Source organism: Simochromis diagramma, unplaced genomic scaffold, assembly GCF_900408965.1.
Source record: "Simochromis diagramma unplaced genomic scaffold, fSimDia1.1 OVJJ01000585.1, whole genome shotgun sequence".
Classification (NCBI taxonomy): domain Eukaryota; kingdom Metazoa; phylum Chordata; class Actinopteri; order Cichliformes; family Cichlidae; genus Simochromis; species Simochromis diagramma.
Genome location: NW_024387398.1, coordinates 2,383,471 through 2,406,228, shown reverse-complemented (window position 1 = coordinate 2,406,228; position 22,758 = coordinate 2,383,471). Strand labels below are relative to the sequence as shown.

General features: G+C 40.6%; 2 protein-coding genes across 3 annotated transcripts; one reads left to right on the top strand and one right to left on the bottom strand.

The window, feature by feature from the left end:
- The first annotated feature begins 432 nt into the window (after positions 1-432).
- hvcn1 (hydrogen voltage-gated channel 1) lies at positions 433-6,827 on the top strand. 2 transcript variants are annotated; one of them, XM_040010266.1, is made up of 6 exons: positions 433-456; positions 2,710-2,934; positions 3,724-3,828; positions 3,907-4,138; positions 4,569-4,681; positions 6,408-6,827. In XM_040010266.1, exons 2-6 carry the CDS (start codon positions 2,761-2,763, stop codon positions 6,462-6,464), a joined length of 681 nt encoding a protein of 226 aa, XP_039866200.1. In that variant the 5' UTR covers positions 433-456; positions 2,710-2,760; the 3' UTR covers positions 6,465-6,827. The 2 variants fall into 2 exon arrangements, with proteins under 2 accessions (XP_039866200.1, XP_039866199.1); XM_040010265.1 differs by lacking the exon at positions 433-456 and adding an exon at positions 1,610-1,740.
- LOC120720485 (tectonic-1-like) lies at positions 6,789-19,633 on the bottom strand. Its single transcript, XM_040010207.1, has 14 exons — positions 19,313-19,633; positions 18,270-18,387; positions 17,058-17,191; positions 16,739-16,887; positions 16,368-16,470; positions 14,545-14,657; positions 14,293-14,313; positions 10,279-10,413; positions 9,208-9,333; positions 8,532-8,620; positions 7,711-7,848; positions 7,463-7,616; positions 7,188-7,319; positions 6,789-7,099 (listed from the first exon to the last, which is right to left on the bottom strand). The coding sequence occupies exons 1-14, from the start codon at positions 19,584-19,586 to the stop codon at positions 6,953-6,955; spliced, it is 1,833 nt and encodes a 610-aa protein (XP_039866141.1). The 5' UTR covers positions 19,587-19,633; the 3' UTR covers positions 6,789-6,952.
- Between the last annotated feature and the right edge of the window lie 3,125 nt (positions 19,634-22,758).

The following is a 22,758-nucleotide window of genomic DNA, read 5'->3' as shown; positions in this document are numbered from 1 at the left end:
CCCGCTTTGTATGACAGGGCTCTGCCCACTGATACCTAACCAATCTAACCAAAGGCAGAAGACTTTTACCAGTTCAGGGTATTTTCAGTATAAAAATGATAATAGAACCAAAACACCTTAAAGAATAATAATTCAAAATTCTTTAATAGTTGCGGTGTGGACTGTAAGGTACCTGTTACAGGGTACTGTATCATTACCTATATCAGACCTTCCCAAAGTGTGGGGCCCGCCCCCTAGGGGGGGGGCGCAGAGCCATTGCAGGGGGGGCGGGGCATGAAAAGAGAAAAAACAAAAAAAACAACGCTTGGACGCTGCTAGCACGGGCGCCCACAGAAACGCAAAGAAAGAGATGAAGCATCGCTGACTAGATTTCCAAACCAACTTCATTCTGAGCCAAAGACTAGAAAATATGGTGAAGCATATCTTCCCTTTGGCTTCACCTGCACAGGTGCCGAGGTAGGTCTCCCTGCAGGGTTGGTCTTTCCTTCGTCAGGAGCAGCGCTGGGCTGTTTAGATCACGGACAAACAGGATCCCACATTCTTGATCTTTAGTTCACAAACACTTGTTGTAATGACTAACTACTCCTGACATGTTGGAGACGTTTGCTCTTTATACAGCAAAGTTACAGCGGGATACAAATAACATCAGGCTGATCCTGCCACAGTTTGTTCCCCCTGTCTAAATCACGGACAAACAGGATCCCACAGCTGTTTATGTTTTTAAACCCATTTTGCACAGAGAGGCATTTTTTTTTAAATGTATTGACAGCAATGTTGAATATTATTACACAGGAAAAATAATCATCACACCGTGACGCCTCTGCCTTTGTAGATAGAAGGACAGTAACTGGGTGTTTATGTAAGCGTGTAAAACCTGAAGATAGAGACAAAATACTGTTAATCTGCCATTCTGCAATTCCTCTCATGTAAGCAATAACGTGGCGCACAGCTGACGTGAAAAAAGGCACATACCTTTAACGTTGCATGACGAACTCTGTATTCCTCGTCCACACGTAAACGCAAAAAGTGAGTTTTAAAAAATCTCAGTTTTGTGTGTGATTCGAAACACGTGGACGAAACAGCTGCGTTTTCAAAAATACCCGTGTAGGTGCGGACGTAGCGTAAAAGAGTTTATTTTCTTACTACCTGCAGATTACTTGTATTTGCTTAATTGTTTAGTAAATGTTTGAGGTGTGAAATAAACAGCAATTGAGCAAAATATGGGCGTGTGCGCGCGCGTGTGTGAGCGGTTTGGAAACCACTGATCTATATCATCACTATCGAGGATGATTTAAATAAATGTTTTAATGAAACGCGTAGGTAATGAATATAAATAAACCAATAGAATTTGAGAAATCAATCAGTCAGCACAGATATTCGAACATAACGCTTAGTGTTGCTATTCTGGAGTAGAAAGAAAATTAGAGCAACAATGCAAGCGGGGAAAGGGGCAGCTGTTCTAGAGCTTTTTGTCAGCAATATTTCAGTTTTGCTCAAAAAAGATTTGTATAGCTTTATGAAATGGACTATAACGAAATAAACGTTTTATATTAGGTAACAAAATAAAACAAAACAAATAAAAACGGGCGGGGGCGGGTAGGTGGACAGAATCGGGCGGAGGAAGGTCTGAAGACGGAGGCGGAGTTTTGAGGTTCTTTGGGTTTTTGGTTTTTTTTGACGCCGAGTAACTTTCTCTGAGAGGAGCGTTGAAAGTGCCAAAGGAGAAGGTGGAAGGTAAAGGTAAGCTGCTGTCGCCGTTTATTCGTGTAAACCAAATAACAGCTTCCGCTGTGCAGAGTCCGGCCAGCGCTGTTCTCAGTAGTAAAATGCTTACTTGGCAAAAGTAAAAGGGATGGACGTGCCTATCACGAGTTTCAGCCTCCTGCCAACGTCTGAGACGCATAAACAGAAAAATCTAGCAGACCTAAAGCGACAAAGCTGCGCTCAGTGCTGCAGAATCTCGTAGTCGGAAATTTTACGCTCACTTTCTGACTTCTTGTACTTTTAAGTGCTACACCAGTATAGTTAAAACGCCTGTAAAATTACCATTTGCGTTGGAGTAGGGCTAGAAAATTCCGTGTTCTGCTGCGCATCTTCCATCACATCACAGATTAACGCATATGAAAAATGAAGTGTGTTAGTAGTAGTGAAATTAAAATTAACTTTGCGGAACTGTTTGTAGTAAATTTAAGATGTACTATTATTAGCTCTGCAGTTAATGAAGAATGTCTGGGGTTTGGTGCTTCTGTCACTTGATTATCGTTGAAGAACAGAGCACCCATAGCTGGTTCATAATTAGCCTGTAGAGCTCTGGGCTCAACAGCCCTTCTGTCTTGATATCATGACATTTTGATAGGATGGATTTTCATGATAACCAAACCAGTCTTATGACTTTTCCTTCCAGATCTATTGAGTGGGGTGTGGGGATAGATAAGCAGGCTCCTCAGCTTCCTTTGTATGCTATACCAAAAAGTTGGTTTGTCAGTAGCATGTTGCAAATATTAAAAAAGGAGAAGTAAACTGGGATTGACTAACATGGAGAAATCTGTAGAGAAGGTATACAGCATTTTGAACATATGCCATTTTTGGTCTTAAGTGGAACCTGCAACATTGCTCAACTTTATGAACTACAGCTTGCAAAATGTCGGTTTATGGCTCCACACTTCATGGCTTTAAAGTGAAATGCACACTTGTGTTCTTCTCTCCAAGGTGCGCTGAAGTGGGACGTGGTCCTCTCTCTTCATCCCTCAACCTGCCATCATGTCTCGGTACCTGAAGCACTTCACTGCTGTGGGGGACCAGCATGTGGTCCATAGCGACGAGGAAGAACTGCATGTTTCCAGTGAGGAGTTGAGTCCGGCTACGGCACAGCTTCCAGTTACGTTAACATTTAGGGATTCATTCAAGAGGCTCTACAGCTCAGAACGTTTCCAGGTATGTCGCTGTAGTCTTTTCAGAAAATGTACCAAAGAAACTGTTGTCTGAGCCTTCCAGTCTGCCAAAGCTACTAAGCTATTACAATGACAGAAAAATATAAGGGTGGGCAAACGATTCCAGGAAAAGTCCATAAAAATAAAAAAATGTATGCAGTGTAAATTTGGTTGAGCTTCTGTTCGAGATCATCATCTCAGTCATGTCTGGACAGCTTTTAAAGCGGCTGCTGTTGTTTTGGAGATTTAGAGTAACAGAAGTCAGGCGTCTGACCACGCCTCCATACACGCTCCTTATGGTTCTCATCTATAAAGGTTCCCCCAGTCCTACAAACTGTTCATTCTCGTTTACGTGCCTTTATCGAACTTTTGTTCTGACCAGTGGGGTGGCTTTAGCTCAGGAGGTAGAGCAGGTCATCTTCTAATCAGAAGCTTGGTGGTTTGATCCCACAGTTACGGGTAACAAGTGTTTCAGAGGATTCCTCATCATTTTTTGAATATTGACAGGATTATGCCATAGAACAGTGAAACACAGGTATTCAATGGGCTATGCAGAATTAGCGTCATTTTAACTGTAGCAGTTTATAACCCAGCTATTGTTCCATATTTTTCCTCAAAGTGCAGCAAAAGACAAGAAAGTTTAAAGCAAGAGGACCTTATTTTCTGCACAATGTCAGATATTAGATTTAGTTCAACTACAACTGGTTTTGAGCTCAAGTACCTTCCACCACAGTTTTTTTCTTTTACTTTGAAAACTAATAGAAGCTGACATCATAACTGTCTCTGCTTGCAGGTGTTGGTTGTGTGTTTGGTAATCCTGGATGCCATCTTTGTCTTGGCTGAGTTGCTTATAGATCTGGCTGTCATCAAGCTCGAGCATGGCCACATTGCTCCAGAGGCAAGCAACTTTTCTTCAGTCTAAGAAACATCCCATGGGTATTACTGAGATTTTACTACACCGTTATGTGTTTTTCAGGTTTTTCACTACCTGAGCTTGGCTGTTCTCACCTTCTTCATGTTGGAGCTGGCTGGGAAGATGTTTGCATACCGCTTGGAATTCTTCCTGCACAAATTTGAGGTGTTTGATGGTTTTGTGGTGATAGTGTCTTTCATCTTGGACATTGTCTTCATCTTCCATGAGGACGCCTTTGATGGGATAGGTCTTCTGATCCTGCTCCGACTCTGGAGGGTAGCCAGGATTATCAACGGTCAGTGCCACTCTGCAGTGTTCACAGGAAATGGATGAAATGATAAACCAACGGTCATGGCTCTGATTATTTAATCAGCTCATCAATGATGCAACGACATCACGTCTCTGAGTTCCTCTTGTCTCCTCTCTTTTATGATCGTCTTCATTTACATTCACATTTTGATTGTCCGCTATGTACATTCATGTTCAAATTGCTAACAGAATACATTTTTATCTTGCTGCAAAGCAGATTGGGAATGTAAAATACATTAGATGTCACTATTCAGAAAGCTCATTGGTGGCCCACTAAAAGATTTTTTTCACATTGTTGTATTTGCAGGTTTTGTTTTTTGGTTTTATATGAGATCAAAATGACTGATGTTAAGTTCCAGATGTCATGATTAGCAGGGCAAAGTTAAAAATGCTGACCATTTTTTATTTTGTTGTAGGAATCCTAGTGTCAGTGAAGACCCGTGCAGACCAGAAGGTTCACAAGCTGAAGGAAAGCTATGACCACCTGGTTCAAAGAGTCACTGAGCTACAGGAGCGCAGTGATAAACTGGTGATGTCAAATATTCATGAAGATTACTGCTGGCAGGCTTGGACTACTTATGTCTTGTGAGATGCTTAGTGTGTCAGGAATCTTTCACCCCTGCACAGAGATTACAGATTACTGCCTGGTTACCGAAAAGTCAGTTTCTTTTCTGGGACCTCATTCTCTAGATAATGAGGTCCCAGTGACACACTTCCTGTCCATAAAAATACTGGTGTCATTCCTCAGCCTCCTAGTGGATGCACCTATGGCAGGGGTGCCCAATCCCGGTCCTCGAGAGCTACCGTCCTGCAGCTTTTAGATGCATCCTTGTTCCCACACACCCGAATCAAATGAATGGCTTGTTATCAGGACTTTGCCAAGCATGATGGCATGCTGAAGAGGTAATCAAACCATTTGATTCAGCTGTGTTGGAGTAGGGATGCATCTAAAAGCTGCAGGATAGTAGCTCTCGAGGACTGGGATTGGGCACCCCTGCCATAGGTGCATCTACTAGGAGGCTGAGGAATGACACCAGTATTTTTATGGACAGGAAGTGTGTCACTGGGACCTCATTCTCTACATAATGAGGTCCCAGTGACACACTTCCTGTCCATAAAAATACTGGTGTCATTCCTCAGCCTCCTAGTAGATGCACCTATGGTATAAATTCAAAAATCCTCAGATTTTCAGAAAAACTGACCTCTGACCTTGATTGGTTAATGTCACTGGGCTACAAGCTTGTCTGAGAGTTTTAGTAGATGCCCTCGTGCCACTTAGCCTCGTTCTTGTGTTCACAAAATCTGACCTTGACCTTGAGGACGAGGTCACTCAGGTTCTTAGTAGAGATGTCACCTCATTCACTGCTTCAGGATTCAACTTCGAGAGTTTTCCAGAAGTGTGGCAAAGTCAGAAAAGCTTCATACTTTAGATTCACTCCTTCTGGTGTGAGGACAGAGAGGTGACTCTTTTAGTAACATTATTAGGGAGCTAAAGTGAACCGATATGAGCCAAACTCATAACGAAAGCAAACGTTGACCTTTTCTTTTTTTAAAGCTTTGTTTAGTTTTAGTCACTCTTTCATTCTGTTTTTTAATGTTAACGAGCTCACAGTTACAGTAGGATAACATTATCCTTAGTTAGCTTGCCGCTTAAAACAAATGAAAACACCAAGTTCCCAAATGGACAGTCCCAGTGGGGGAACTCTTTGGGCCTGGAATTCCACAAAAACTGCAGTAATGATGGCAGATCGTTCACAACACACTCAGTCCTGCTTTGGATTTCAGGCAGTAGAAGGCAGAACTGTAATGCTGCTGACTGAGTGATGAATACAGTTATTGATAAGATCTCCATGCACATTAGGTCAGTATCAGAATCCTCATTGGCATTGTAGCAGTAAAACAGCTAAGACGATACAGACACTCAATAAAATTAAAATTAAGTAAAAAACATATAAATTATATACACAGTATATATTCAAATGCATCTATAAACTAAACCAGTACTGTTGTCTGGTATTTCCTTTCTTGTTGAGGAAGTGGTGACTGTTATTCTGTGCCACAGGGAATATCAGATATATTTATTATAACTTATTTTACTTTTTGTCTGTTTTGTAAATTTCACAGCAGTAATACAGAAAGGTGTCTGTTATTTAGCAATTTAGGCTTCACTCCTTCATATTGTTACTCAGAAGGCTTAAGTATGTGGCACGAAGGCCTACAGTGAGTAACAAGGTGATTCTTGTCTGTGTTTGCAGGCACAAGAGAACGACAACCTGAAAGCCCTCCTCAAGAAGCACGGCATAGACGTCTAACTCAACAAGCTCACTGCTGCAGAGCTACTTGTACCCACATGCTGCAGAACATTTAATGGTTTAGTACTAACTGCACTGAGATTTAATGTCATCATTCCTGTCCTTGTGGTGATGGAGACAAATTAAGGGACTGCACTTGCATCATGAATTTCCAGTATATACATGTTAGTGATTTTCATGCCATAAAGCCTAAAGCACCTGTAAATAAGTGAAAGGCAGAACGATAACTTGTACATAAAACTACATCTTAATGTGATTTTGGAGTTCTGTATGACCTGTTAGAACAAATTTAAACCATTGATTTCAAGAACTGAGAAACGAATGTGAAACCATGTATTAAATTTTATTATAAAAAAGGGAAAACTCAGATGTACATTATTCACACAATACACAGTTGCAGACTGATGGTCCAATAACAGTACTAGTGATGACCACACACTGTACCAGTGTTTATGGGGAAGCTTAAATAAGTGAAAGCTGCAGTTGGATCAAACAAAAGGGAAGAAGAAGTCAAAGGGCAGTTTGGCATTGATGGTAGGTGTGGCCCTGTAACCAGGAAGAGCAGCAGCAGATACTGGGATGAAGGCCACTGAGCTTCTGATTGGAAGGACACTGCTGCCTCTGGACAACAGGGTCTGTGTGAGAATACACACAGTACAAATGATTCTCTCTGCTTGCAGTTTTTTTTCTGCTATAAATGCTCCGACAGAAATGATGTCTTACCAAACTGCTGGTGTTGCTCTGAATTACTTCTTTGATGCTCACAATCTGTGCTTGAGGATTCACGAAGGATCCGTAATTGGTCCATTTAATTTCTAAGTGCAGTGACAATGGGATGCTGCAACTTGGAGCTTCCTGCAAGTCAGAAACATGATGCTTGACAGTGAATTCACTTCTGTTTAAGACCTCAGACCTCAATTTAGATCATCTGACTCATCACTCAGTGCAATGACAGTGATCATCGTAAGATACTGTGCCCCTTGTTTGACCTCACTCACTGTGGGATTGAAGTTGGTCTTGATCTGCACCCAGTCCAGGAGATTGTCCAGGCGGGAGTTTCCAAAGGAAGCCACATAATAAGGATAGTTAAATCCTCTCAAAATTCCTAGAAGCTCTTGCGAGACAATAGTGCAATTTACACCATCTTCCAACCTGCAGGATCGAAAAAAGTTGCCATCAGAAATTTTAAAGAAAAAACAGCGTTTGTTACATTAAGTGTGATGAATAAAATGTGAGGATGATGTGCCTTAACAGGCAGCCAGACACAGAGTCGTGACCAAAGAGGACAGGTGAGCGCTGATGTGGACCCTGCAGACAGTCCTGGTCCTCAGTGCTGAGGAGCAGAGACAGAGTGTCTCTGAGGTCAATGCTTCTGACAATCCCAGTGGACAGGAATGTTATGGACAAATCCTGGTTCTTAGAGAACATCAAAACATTACACGTCTTTCATCAACCACTGAAATTCAGTTTAATTTATAGAGCTTCAGTTTACAACAACAATTGTCTCTGTGTGTTTCACACAGCTAAGGAGCCAACAACAGTACACGATCAGATGATGCCCTACGGGCAGCCTCGGTGATAGCGGGAAGGAAGAACCCTCTTTTAACAGAAAGTTCCAACAAAATCATACTCTGCCACGGCTAGTTAGGGGTTGATAGTAAAGAGCATGGAGAGACCATGGACGCTGAACAAATTTTTAAAAAGAAAGACACAGGAGAGAGAAAACAAAAGTTATGACATGCAGTAGTGGCACATAAACGCCTGGGAAATGAAAAAGGATAATGGAGAAGTGTCCTGGGAAAGTTTTCAACTAGCACGTGCCTATATTTTGTATCTCTCTTTATCTTAAAAGTAGAGAAAGTGTCTGTCTCCTGAACCTAAACGGAGCTAAAAGCTCTTCCTCCCTTTTCATTTTTAGAAACTCTGAACCACAAGCCAGTCTGAAATCTGAAATCTTTCAACAAAAAAATTGTTATCTTATTTATTTGTTTTACACTAACAGAAATGGGCTTGCAGTCAGTAGTACAACAATGAGGAAAATCTGTCCTTTATCCAGATAAAGGATATTCAGCTGTTCTTGTTCCAGACACAAGCGGCAGGCCGACCACATAACCTGGATTTCCGCTGTAGTGGACATTCACGTCCCCCCCATCTGCCTGTTTAGGAGGCACAAAACACAGAGCGTTACTCAGATTTAGTGAATGGTCAAGGAGTAACATGTTTTCCTAAATTACTAAACACTTCTTGCAGTCTTTCTCAGAAGGAAGAAATGTAGAGCGATTAAAACGAACAAATCTGTGAAACCAACAAATCCCCTCATTCTAACAGCACCTGATTTGATCTCTACCAGTGAATTGCTGTGGAAGTACACAACACAGAGACAGAAGACAAGCTGGCAATCATAGTTTTGAAGTCAAACCTTTTTGGTTCCAAAGTAATACAACTACAAGCTGTGTTGAACCTGTTCTGCTTCCCTTATTTACTGTCACATACCGTGGTGGATGTTCACATTAAAATGCTCAAAGTTTCAGATAATTAGGATATGTACAGGTAAACTCAAACATCCCACTTTTATCCTTAACATCATCACCTCGTGTCCACAATTCTGGCAAAGCAGCCTCACCCACACGCTACTTAAATAAGGATATTTTAGCCAGCTTTTGTGAGGGGCTAAAACATTTGTGACTGATTGTTCCAAAAAAATAAACCATTACACATAGATAGGTTTGTTTGAATATACTACCTGGATGTACGTGACCTGAAACTCCTGTTCCAAATGCAGCACAGCTTCAGTTACAAATCCAAGCACCACAGACACCGTTGCATTTTCTATCTTACCCTGTGGGTTGTACTTTATCACATAGAGAACCTGAGGAGACATAATTTTCTAATTACATACTTTCAATTAACTTATTTTTGCATATAACTTTTAAATAGGAAGTGTTGGGGTGGTTAACAAATAAAGACTTAGTATTGCTTAGATTGCTTCATTTAGATGTAAGGGAATGGCACCAGACATGGAAATACAATTAGGTGCGCGTCACTGGAAAAGCATAAGATGTTTCCCTTTCGGAAAGTTGATTGTGTTTGAATTGCCTCAATGTACTTTCACGTCCCACCTCCAAATATAACTGACAACACAGGCATGTCTGGGTGTGCGTGCCTATGTCCAGACTTTTGCATCTCTCTGAAATGACTGCATGCCTGTGTGTTTGTGTGGAGTAAATGGCCTGTATTTGTATAGCGCTTTTCTAGTCCCTAAGGACCCCAAAGCGCTTTACACAACCAGTCATCCACCCGTTCACACACACTTTCACACACACTTTCACACACTGGTGATGGCAGCTACATTGTAGCCACAGCCGCCCTGGGGCGCACTGACAGAGGCTGGCTACACGGACTCGTGATCATCATCATCCAGAAAAGAGAAAACAGGAAGAGGATATTTCTGACTATTGCACACAATTTTAAACCAGAGTGTAATGTGGTCACATCTGTAGACTTTACTTTTCAGAAAAAAAAATCTCCTGTGTTTGTGGAGAGCACAGCAAAGACGTCAACACAGATACAGTAGGTGTGATATTTTCCACAGCTGGATGACTCAGTGGAACTACAGGTCTAATTAAAAAAACTAACTAAATGTCACGAATTAACAACATTACAGGATGTATCACTGTATAATATATTTATGCTATATTTATTATACTATGTTATGTAACTCAGTCAACATTGTATGCTAATGGATGTCAAATATGTGTGTCAACCGTTTCTTCATGCTGGAAGTGAGAAATAAACTCCAGTGTGTGTGACCCACCTTCAGCACCACATTACCACAGAGGGTGGGGTTGATGAGAACAGGACTGATGTTTCCTCCACCTGTGACCTTCAGCTCAGTCTGAGTGTGATCTGCAGACTGTAGGATGACTGAAGACACCACCACAGGAACAACCTCCAGCAACAGCAGGGACTCATATCAGTCTTCATTTAACTGTGTTTCTGAACTTCTGACACATTAAAACTACTGCACTACAATACACAATGCACCAGCGGCTGTCTAACATGATGACAGTTTTAAACAGCACACCATGCTGCAAATACTACTCAGTAAATAGTCATCTAAAACACAATGGGTTCTGAATGTTAATGTGAAAATAAGTGATTGCTAGTTGCTCTTTAGGAACTGAGCAGAAAGTTGTGCCACTGTTCCTGTTACTGCATTGCAGCACTTAACCTCAAGTTTGTTTGTGCGTGTTGTGCAACTTACAACATGTAGCAACATCAAAGGAGACACAATCAGGAGAAGCTGTCAGCTGTCTGTGTCTTACTAAATGTCCTGGTCCACCTAAAGGTGTTTGGCATGGGAAGATTCTGAACATAGATTTTATCACCTGGTTATTTTATGCATTACAAACCACCATGAGTTTATCTGAGCCAGGTTTTATATTAATATTACTGAGTTGGTGCATTAAAGGATTTTAGTGGGCATCAAAACCAAATTTAGGGTTGTACAGTCATGGTTAAAATAAATAAACTTTACATATTATACCGTATTGATTATGTATTTAACAAAAATTAAGACATTTTGCTCGTCCAGAGGATTAAGCTGATTGTTAACACGATGATAAGGAGAAAAAAAATCATTCTGGGACGTGTTATGAAGGCCATTGCAAAACAATCGAAAATTGAAATATTTGTCACAGGAGGAAACATTCAAGATACTTTCCAATTTTCCCAGAACTGGATACCCCAGCAAATTCACCGCAAGGTCAGAACCTGCAATGCTCACAGAAATTCAAGAGCTACAGTGCTATGAAAAAAATTGTTATATTTATTATTTGTCACATGTTTCAGATCATGAAATGAAATGTATTATTTTTCGGTTTTTGCTAAATTCATCTTATATTGTACAGTGGGGCAAAAAAGCATTTAGTCAGCCACCGATTGTGCAAGTTCCTCCACCTAAAATGATGACAGAGGTCAGTAATTTGCACCAGAGGTACACTTCAACTGTGAGAGACAGAATGTGAAAAAAAAAATCCATGAATCCACATGGTAGGATTTGTAAAGAATTTATTCATAAATCAGGGTGGAAAATAAGTATTTGGTCAATAACAAAAATACAACTCAATACTTTGTAACATAACCTTTGTTGGCAATAACAGAGGTCAAACGTTTACTATAGGTCTTTACCAGGTTTGCACACACAGTAGCTGGTATTTTGGCCCATTCCTCCATGCAGATCTTCTCGAGAGCAGTGATGTTTTGGGGCTGTCGCCGAGCAACACGGACTTTCAACTCCCGCCACAGATTTTCTATGGGGTTGAGGTCTGGAGACTGGCTAGGCCACTCCAGGACCTTCAAATGCTTCTTACGGAGCCACTCCTTTATTGCCCGGGCGGTGTGTTTTGGATCATTGTCATGTTGGAAGACCCAGCCTCGTTTCATCTTCAAAGTTCTCACTGATGGAAGGAGGTTCTGGCTCAAAATCTCACGATACATGGCCCCATTCATTCTGTCCTTAACACGGATCAGTCGTCCTGTCCCCTTGGCAGAAAAACAGCCCCATAGCATGATGTTTCCACCCCCATGCTTCACAGTAGGTATGGTGTTCTTGGGATGCAACTCAGTATTCTTCGTCCTCCAAACACGACGAGTTGAGTTTATACCAAAAAGTTCTACTTTGGTTTCATCTGACCACATGACATTCTCCCAATCCTCTGCTGTATCATCCATGTGCTCTCTGGCAAACTTCAGACGGGCCTGGACATGCACTGGCTTCAGCAGCGGAACACGTCTGGCACTGCGGGATTTGATTCCCTGCCGTTGTAGTGTGTTACTGATGGTGACCTTTGTTACTTTGGTCCCAGCTCTCTGCAGGTCATTCACCAGGTCCCCCCGTGTGGTTCTGGGATCTTTGCTCACCGTTCTCATGATCATTTTGACCCCACGGGATGAGATCTTGCGTGGAGCCCCAGATCGAGGGAGATTATCAGTGGTCTTGTATGTCTTCCATTTTCTGATGATTGCTCCCACAGTTGATTTTTTCACACCAAGCTGCTTGCCTATTGTAGATTCACTCTTCCCAGTCTGGTGCAGGTCTACAATACTTTTCCTGGTGTCCTTCGAAAGCTCTTTGGTCTTGGCCATGGCGGCGTTTGGAGTCTGACTGTTTGAGGCTGTGGACAGGTGTCTTTTATACAGATGATGAGTTCAAACAGGTGCCATTCATACAGGTAACGAGTGGGGGACAGAAAAGCTTCTTACAGAAGACGTTACAGGTCTGTGAGAGCCAGAGATTTTCCTTGTTTGAGGTGACCAAATACTTATTTTCCACCCTAATTTACGAATAAATTCTTTACAAATCCTACCATGTGGATTCATGGATTTTTTTTTCACATTCTGTCTCTCACAGTTGAAGTGTACCTCTGGTGCAAATTACTGACCTCTGTCATCATTTTAGGTGGGGGAACTTGCACAATCGGTGGCTGACTAAATACTTTTTTGCCCCACTGTATTTACCTAATTTTAAACTTGGTAAAGTTTTTTATAATGTCAATCTGTAGTCTTAGAAGTTGCATAGGGTATATTTTATACCATGACTGTAGCTTTAATGGAAACAACTGGAAATTAGGTGCAATGGTAGTGTCAAAAAGTATAAAGGAATATAAATCTTCACATCACAGAGAATCTTTCTACAGCTAAAAACGACTTTGTTTGCTTAATCAACTAATCTTGCAAATACATATGTACACAAACACAAATGTTTAAAACTCAGAGCCACTGACACAAGCAATTAAAGATACGTGAATGCGTCATTAATCTGTGTTGTATTATGTCAGCTCAAACAACCATTGTGAAATCTACTTGCTTGCCATGTAATAACCCATATGGAAAAGAAATAGTAAAAACTTACATGATTTACTCATGAAAGTGGCCACTTTCTTATTACTTTCATATATTGTTTTAGTAAGTATCCAAAACATACAAGTTTCATTATATAATTTTTCAGGGGATCTTATATCTGTTTTCACTCTTGTATGCTTTTCATACAAGTTTCACACAAGACAGATACAAACTTTATAAGATTTATATCTTTTCCATGTGGGAATTCTGTGTGTATCTCTTTTTTTTCGTTGCTTCAATTTAATAAAAATATCTCTGAGAAAATTATTACAAATTCACAAAGCTAATGTATACAGGTCTTCTGTTTTGTCAGATTAACTGTTTATAACATCTACACTGTTTTTAATGAACATATTTAAGAGTCTGTGACCTCGTCTTGTTAACTTGGACTTTTTTTTCAACTTATCAGTTAACTGATAAATTAGTACAGTTAGTATGTTTAACTCTGATAAACATACTGTTACGATTCGGTGTTGTCAGTGTTTTGTTTTAGGCGTGACGGTTGTGTTTCCTGCTTTACTTTGAAAGTCTGTCTTATCTCAGTGTGTTCAGTTTACGCTTCCTTGTCTCGTCAGTTCTGATTTGCCCCAGCTGTGTTTCCCTCCTGTTGTCCATTCCCTGATTGCTCCCTCTATGTATTTAAGCCCTGTGTTTCAGTTTGTCATGGTCGCGATCTTCCCCCCCCCCGGTTGTAAATAGTTTGGTGTTTTGATGTAAATAAATGTCTTATTTTGCTTTGATGTAAATAGTTGTTGATACTTTCGTTTTGGGATTTTTTTTGTGGAGACCCGTAGTAGTTTTTTTTGTTTTGTTTTTTTTCCCTTATTTTTATTTTTTCTGTGTTGCACGCCGGTTGCCTAGGCCGGGGTGCAACAATACTAACTGTTTCAGAGTTAAACAAATAGAGAAAGGTCAGGATACTTACTGCTGCATCTGTGCTCATATCCTGTCAAGCACAAAACATTTCACTTTAAACCTTTTAATTAATGATCTATATTTAAACTATATATAGTTAAGGAACACAAAACAGGTGTGCATGCTGTTCATTAGTTGCAATTCAAATTCAATGACATTATAATTCCTGGGCATATAGTGGACTTCACTTCAACAATACACTGTATTAAAGAGTGGATTTTAAGAGCCAACCAGTGTGTAGCTCAGTAAATGTGAGACTCACACTAAACAGCTGGGTGTCAGTGTAGCTATCCATGCTGAGGGCTGGCAGATGGCCGCAGTCCTGATCCAGGACCACGCGACGGGAGCACCGACTGCTTTGATCCTTCAGGAAAGCTAAAACAACATCATTCATACTGATGAAAAAGCCTCTCATCCTTTTCATAAAGCTTTACAGGATGTCAACAAAGGAACTGCTGTTCAATAAGAAAGTGACAGTAAATATGCAAACTCTGGGCACAAGTAAAGACCGACACTTTTTTAAAGGAGACTGGGATGAGAAAGAGAATGGCTACATAGTGTAGTGGTTAACACATTCATTTTTCTGCCAGAGACACAAATCCCATTTGAGGTTGCATCTCTGCCAAATGAAAACAATGCAGAGCTACCCACTGTGGTGACGCCTTTTGACAAGGGAGCGGTTAAATATCACAATGCTCCGAAAAATGAAAGTAACACGTTTTAAGCAGATTATGGCATCTAGTCAATTAAACCAGATGGGATACTGATCTGTTCAGTTAAGGAGCAGAGAGTTGCTGTTAACGAAATTACAGGTGCACTTAAAGACAACAATGAGACAAACAGGTGTGGGTTTTTTATGTGGAGGCCTCTGGCAGTTTTTCCCTCCTCATGTTTTGTGACTGTTCTTTCACTAGTCCTGCATTGGACTAGAGTCATTCTCACTACTGATAACACTACGCTGGACCTTGCAGAGGTTGCCCAAGTAGTCCAGCTCCACCGGGACGGTATGTCAATATGAGCCATTACCAGAAGGTTTTTTGTGTCTCCGGCGGCCTGGGGACCCAACGTCCTCTAGTGGATCTGCACTCACTGCCATGTATCCTGACTGGGAGTTGCCATAGAATACCAGAATTGGCAGGTCTACCACTGGTGCCCAGTGCTTTACACACAGTAGAACAGGTTTATGCTGGGCACATGTGATAGATATGAAAGAAGCTTTGGAGAACATTATACTGCCTGTAACATCGTTCAGCACGACTGGTTTGGTGGTGGGTCAGTGATGGTCTGCATAGGCACATCAATGGATTGATGCACAGACCTCTACAGACGAGGCAAGGGCGTCCTGATTGTAGAGAAAGATTTAATCCAGGATGAAATCTTTGGCCCCACTGTCACACCCTATGCTGATACAGTAAGTCCTGTTTTTTACTTCATGTTTCAGTCCATCCCATGCGGCCAGGTTTTACCTCAGACTGTGCAGGAGCTCAGTGAGGCCCAGGTTAAGATCTGGAAGGAGATCCCCTAGGACACCAACCACTGTTTCATTACAAGCACGCCCCGACATTGTCAGCTTCTGAGTAGTATTCTTAAATGCTGCAATGAAATTTTTGCCACATTACTTTTTCACTTTGATTTTTGGGTTGTCTTTGAATTCTCTAGGTTGATAATATTGCATCAATGACATGGCCTCATTTCATTCTTTACACTTGGTCAGTCAACATCAGTACAGATATCCAGCCAGATTTTTACTTTTGGTCTCCCCAACATTTAAAAGGAGCAACTTTTTATTTTGAAGGCAAACAGCCTCCATTTCCAGTTTGCATTACCTGCTTCAGTTTCACTACCACATGGGGAGTAGTTTGCAAATTGCACATGTTTACAACATTAAAGGACTCTGGATGGGATTGAGTGACATCAAGTGGTGAGTTTACAGGCTGCAGAAAAAACTAATTCCCCCTCTCTTTTCAAGTGTCCAGGTAAATCTACAGCGGTCAGTGGAAACACCGCTACTCATAGTTAAAAGTGATGATGTCATAATAATGAATACATTTTACTTTCTATAATTTACAAGTACAAAGTCATTACCTGCAGGACTGTTATCCACACAATCAGCAGTGACACCGGGAGCTGGCAGTTGCAAGATCTCTCTCTGTTCAGCCGCCCCTGCCGTCACAATCACATCCCCATACTGAAAAGCCAAAGCGTCAGCAGAGAATGAACAGACAGGAAAATGGCAAGTTCAGACTCACCTATGAAGGAGTGCACTGAGTGTTCTTACCGAGTTTCTTTGAAAACAAGTTCCTCACATGTTCTGGACTAAACATACCTTCATATGTTAAAGTACTCATGGACTATCTAAGAATAAAAAAGTCACTGACTGATTCGATGTGGACAAACGTACACTTACTGATACTACATGAGCTATAAGCAGTGACTCCTTTCAAACAGAGGCTCACCTGGTATCCACCCGCGGTCTGGAGGTTTACAGAGGACGCCTGGTTAACTTTCTCTAAACCGAAAATATAGCTGGTGAATTGTTTAAAGAGCGACACAAAGTTGCTGTCAGTTGGCAGAGCGGGAGAGGGATATGACAGTCCATCAACTCCTGCAGATAAAAAGAAACCAGCTCAGATAGTCATTAAGGAAGCTATTATACATAATATTGTAAATAACACACTGTTAAATTTGCCTTTTTTAACTTTACCAAACTTATGTGCAAATGGTTTCTTGAAGCGTTTACTCTAACACTCCATAAAATCCCATTTGCTGACTTACGGTTTTGTGACTCGATGCAGAAGATGTCGTAGTTGGTCTCCTTCTGAACAGATGATTGCAGCTCGGAATAACCGTCTGCTGCTCTCTTTAAAGAATACAATGCTACATCATGGCTGCACATCTGCTTGCTGCCACTGCAAAGTGATGAAAGACAAAGAAGGAGCTTATTGCTATGGACATGCAGACAAATGCAGATGTTTTGCTGAATTGTTTGCTCTACTGGGAAACATTTTTATGGATTTCATCTTTTAGCAAGAGAAGACCAAGTGTTGCCATTTGTTTACTGTTGCTTTGATCAGGTCAGTGCAGTGTGCATGAACATTTCCACAGTCAGCTGTCCATCAGTAGGACAACAAGCATACAAACCGCTGAATGTTTTCACTCAGTAATAACATTTCTTAAAAGTCTTAAACTGTTAGGTTGATGGTCAGTTTGGGGGATTAATGGTTCTTCTACAAGTCACATTTATGAGTTTTTCTGTAGCTGAAGTTAACCCTCACTAACAAACAGTTGTTTTAATTGAGTGTTTTTTTAGTCCTATTAAAGGAAGTGCATTAGGCTATGGAAAGGAAGCAGGGCTAAAATTGGATGTGTTTGGACTATTTAATATTTGGAGGCATGTGTGCATGTGAACTGTTTTTTACAATTTGGCCAAAGCAGCCAACATTTTTCTCAGTGAACTCAGGTGGAGTGATGTTTTTCTAGCGTGGACGACAGCAACACACACGATCAAAGCCACCACAAAGCCAATAAGAGTCCTTTATTAAACCACTTGTTTAACAAGCTGAAACTTAAAGAAATGCTTTAAGTTTCTTTAAGTTACCGTCGTATTAAAGTCGCTCTCTGTTGTGTTTACAGTAACGACAGTAAGCAAGAGAAATAAATAGAAGAACTCTGGATCGCACTTGACTACAGTTGTGACCGCCATGGTTATTTAATCATTGCTATGGTTCTTCTTCTTCTTCTGTTGCTGCTGCTTCTTCTTCTATGGCCCTTAATTTGCTCCTGTTTGCACCAACCACTGTTTTTTAATATAAAATACAGCAATACCACACACTGGCACATAAAAACATTCTAACAAAATCTGTCTGTATCCAAGCAAACTATTTATTATACCGCACAGAGCCAAGAGGAGAAAAATCTATTCTTGTGAACTGACACTGCAGCCCATTAGTAGAAAAAGAGAAGATTTTCAGCTGGACTTCTACATACCTCACAGTGGGATATGAGCAACTGGTGAACAGAGGCACATCCCCACTACACACTCTGTCACAACAGCAGTTGATGTCACATACATCCATCTGCTCATCGCAGGGACATAACCTGTCGGCTGACACACACACAAACACACACAGGTCAGATAGTTCATGTTTTCTAGATGACGAACAGTCTTAATGCATTCAGTACATTACAAATGGTACAAATGTGAATCAGCAGTTGTGCGTACAACTAGGTTTAATGTTCAAGCCATTAATAAACACAAGAGGCAACATATTAGGAAAACTTTTAAGCATAATGTAGTTCATTTTGTCCACACCCTATCTGATCAAATTTTAATTCATGCTAAACACATAAATAAAAATAAATAAAACTGATATCACAGGAGAGGATCGGGAATGAGCTTCAACTGGAGCTCTTACTCTGACTGTGAACAACTGGTTAGTGGGACTTAAATTCTGACAAGTTCAATAATTATTTAGAAAATATGTACTAAATGTAAGAGAGGTTAAAGGATCACTGTAAAGGAGGGTAAAACGTTTTGGGAAGAGGTAACATGTCAGAATATTATTTCAAAATCAATTTAACTACTTTGGAGTTCAGAATGGATCTTATTAAAAATAAAGAAACACAAAAAAGTAATGTCAGAGCAGTCGTATTATTCATACACAGGTCTGTGTGTCAGCGCATGTGCACGCTCTCCTTAAACGAAGAGTCTGTATATACCTGGCATTAATGAGCATCCCAGGTTTTTATCTATCCGAATGAAAAACATAAAATACCACAAGGTCAGATCAAACGCCACCTTAAAATATCTTCATTTAACATTTTCCTTACTACCTCCGAGAGAACAGATATCCTAGCCACAGTTGTATAATGGCTAATGGGTTTAATTTGAATGTGTCCACATCTCTGAAAGTAGCTGGCAAACTGAATTACCTAAAAGCTATTTTGGTGGACAAAGAAAAACAGTGAACATGTGCTAAAAACGGGGGGACTGGGGTGGAAACTGGGGTTAAATCACAGCGACAGGTTACCACTGGTGAGAGGAGTGGGTAGGTGCCCGGAGACTGGCAGGGGCACGGCCGGTAGGTTCGGCATCTCGGTGCTGTAGCTCGGAGCTGTGGTCGTGCTCTCAGACGCTGGAGGCTGTGTACGCGGATAACTCTCAGTAACATTATAAATAAGATTGTAGGCATCAAAGGCCGTCGTATTAAAGTCGCTCTCTGTTGTGTTTACTGTAACGACAGTAAGCAAGAGAAATAAATAGAAGAACTCTGGCTCGCACTTGACTACAGTTGTGACCGCCATGGATATTTAATCGTTGCTATGGTTCTTCTTCTTCTGTTGCTGCTCCTGCTTCTTCTTCTATGGCCCTTAATGGCGGGTGGCAAACCAATTGTAAGTAATTTACCGCCACCTAGTGGGTACTGTACGGGTTTCCGCCCGCATTACCGCCACCTTTCATCGGTGTACAGATCTGCCAAATGTTTGGTTGAATTGATGGTGGAATTATCAACGTTTGACAGCTGAGTCCGGTGAGAGGATGAACTGAAATCACTGTGCAAGCACACATTTATAATTATTTATTTTATTTATAGTTAGCAACTGTTATGACTGCTACAACGTTAACCCATTTTTGTGAAGCTAAGTCAGTTCCAATGGTCAGTTCCCTTCTCATCATCCAACTGACACCAGTGTTTCCAAATAAATGTAGTTAATGGGTATTAACTAGGAAGTTGTGATTCACTACATCTATCTGACAGCAACAGTTCACTAACTGAATTAGGTCATCCTGGGACTAAAACCAGGATGCTGGTCTGAGTGTCATCATTGTCCAGACAGGACTCCAGTTCTTCTGCCAAAAGCCAGTACACCTTGCTGCTTCCCAAGGTTTGACTTGTAACTCCAGGCAAGGTGGCTAACAGGCCTGGCCAAAGAGCAATCCATGTTTGTCCAGGACTGCTTATTTTTGGTATTTGGGTATATTTAACCTGGTGCTCATATCTGAAGGCTGCTCCCCTGCCCCCCAATGTGCCACTTGGGAACCTGGTAGATGGGTGTGGTTTCTCCACCCTAAAATCGAAACTATAAAGTGTTTTCAGTTTCAAGTCGGATCCCCTGATCTCCTCTGATATGATGGTCCTATAACATTGCTCCAGACTCTGTGAGAGATGTATAATCAGAGTAATGAAGTAATCAATCATCAGACCTTCACAATGACCAACTTAAACCAAGCTGACAGGGTTTGAAATTTGTTGCAGTGCAGATTAAAGGAAAGGTTGCTGAAACTGTGGGTAAGGGTGTTGAAAATGCCCTAAACCAAACTTGTAACAGGTCTAAAGGATACTTTTTAATAGGAAAAAGAATTAAAAATAACTTATTAGTCTGTTGTAATGACATCACCATTAAACCATCGAAGAGATCAAATTATATTTTAGTGGTAGATTAAAAAATGTTTCAAAATTCAGTGACTGAAGTCCATTTCTTCAGTGCGTCTTTACTTTGAGCCTCTTCTTTACCAAAACTTCTCCATCAAACCAGGAAATAAAGTTTGCTTGGTCAGATTACGAGCTTAAATCACCTTTTCGTCCACCAGATGGCGACACAGAACAACAAAACACAAGTTTCAGCATCCTGCACAGCGGGCATTTGGAAAGGACAGAAACAACAGAACGAAGGAATATGAGAGAAATAATATTATCATTAATTATTAATATATTATGAATATTGTCATTATTTATAGAATGATAACACAATATTAGTACATGGGAATACTAATACTGTCTCCTGTCACCTAAACAGAAGAATTAGTATAGTCGGAGTGGAATTCAGCAGGTGGGGGAAGCTCGGTTGTGCTGACTCAGCACAAAAGAAACAAAATGACAACAAACAAAAATTTCTATTGAGAGCTGAAGTCGATTTTCTTTGCACACAGGCCAGCTGTGACCAGCAAGCCTGTGCTTACGCTCCTCTGAAGTTTACTGGTCTTCGTGGATTTGCACAGCTGAATTCAACAAGATGTAAGCAGATGTTTTATGGGATATCTTGGCTTTCCCACTCTGGCACTAAAGTGCTCATATTGTATTTATACTAGCCAGTATCCAGTTGCCATAATGGTGGAATCTAAGAATCTCATCATCATCAGCTTGAATCCAAAGTTTAAATGAAGCTGTGCCACTCTAACCTAACTCTGACCATGAACACAACCACCCAGCACCAAGCCAACAGTGTTTTACTATAAATTTAAAGGAAAGCTAACCTATTTATCCCTCACTCACCTGACCTGTATTTTCATGCAACCTTCAATGCAGTTTGTTTTGAAGGATGTTTCACAACATGAAAAAAAAACCACAGCTTCACATTCTGTACAATGTCAGATTTAAAAATTAGGACATTACGTGTAAGCATTAAATTTCCAGCTTATCAAATACCACTGAGCATTCTTCCTCTCCTGTCCTGTTTTACTTCTTGCTCCATCACCGAGTGAAGTTAATCACACTCTCTCCTCTCCCCAGGAAATACAGCAGCTGTACCTTTTACTAGCTTCAGTATTTTTGTTTGTTCAGCTGAGGGTTAATATATACAGATATTTTCAAACTTCATGTTTGAGGAGTTTTGAGTGCTATAGAGACAAACAAATCTTCAAAGCAAAAAATGTTCATCAAAAATCTTTTAAGATATTAAGTTACTCGATTAATTGCTTCAGTCCTTTACTGTAATAAGCAGTGCTATGTAAATGTTGCTTTTATCTCCATCTGCTCAGACTGCACCATCTGTAGTGTAATGCTCAGACTGAGTGTCTTTGTGAAGACTCATGGTAACCTAAACAACAACAACAACAACATAGGTATGTGTCAATACAACTTTTAATTTTCTATTTATTTTACTCTGTGTCAAATAGGAAGCAATAGGCCATTATCACAGCAGGCATTTTGACTTTTGGCTCAGCTCCTTTTTTAAGTATTCCACAATAACACCCCAGCATCCACAACTAGGCTGGTAGCATTTTTGTTAGGGTGGTGGGGGGGGAGAAAGCAAAGACAAGCAACATCGTTTCTTTTTTTTTTTTAATGTTTATTTATAAGATTTTAAGTTCAAAGTTACATAACGTCACACCAGACAAAGGACATAAGATTCAAAAACAAAAAAAAACCCAAACAGGAAAACAGGAAAGAAAAGGAAAAAAAATAAAATAAAAATAAATAAATAAAAATACACCAGTTAGCCAGTACAAATCAAAAGTTCAAAAGAAACACCATTGTCCAAAGAAGATGATCTTCTGTGTGAGGTTAGACAGGGCAACAGAGAGTTCACCAAGACCAGAAGATGTGGGAAACATGTCCAGGAAGGACTCAGGGTCCGGCAGAAGTGCAGTTTCACACAAACACAAAGTGCAGTCAAATGGGTTAAAGTTTATCTTGAATTCCCATTAATGTGATTGAGAAAAGGGCCCCAGATTTCAACAAACTTAAAATGGGTG

Excerpts from the sequence above, each read along its gene's own strand:
- hvcn1 (XM_040010266.1), top strand. The coding sequence starts at position 2,761 with ATGTCTCGGTACCTGAAGCACTTCACTGCTGTGGGGGACCAGCATGTG. Across the intron at positions 3,829-3,906 it reads ATGGCCACATTGCTCCAGAG|GTTTTTCACTACCTGAGCTT; the intron begins GCAAGCAACTTT and ends TGTGTTTTTCAG. Across the intron at positions 4,139-4,568 it reads GGTAGCCAGGATTATCAACG|GAATCCTAGTGTCAGTGAAG; the intron begins GTCAGTGCCACT and ends ATTTTGTTGTAG.
- LOC120720485 (XM_040010207.1), bottom strand. The coding sequence starts at position 19,586 with ATGGCGGTCACAACTGTAGTCAAGTGCGAGCCAGAGTTCTTCTATTTA. Across the intron at positions 9,334-10,278 it reads GTGGTAATGTGGTGCTGAAG|GTTCTCTATGTGATAAAGTA; the intron begins GTGGGTCACACA and ends ATGTCTCCTCAG. Across the intron at positions 7,617-7,710 it reads GTGTCTGGCTGCCTGTTAAG|GTTGGAAGATGGTGTAAATT; the intron begins GCACATCATCCT and ends TCGATCCTGCAG.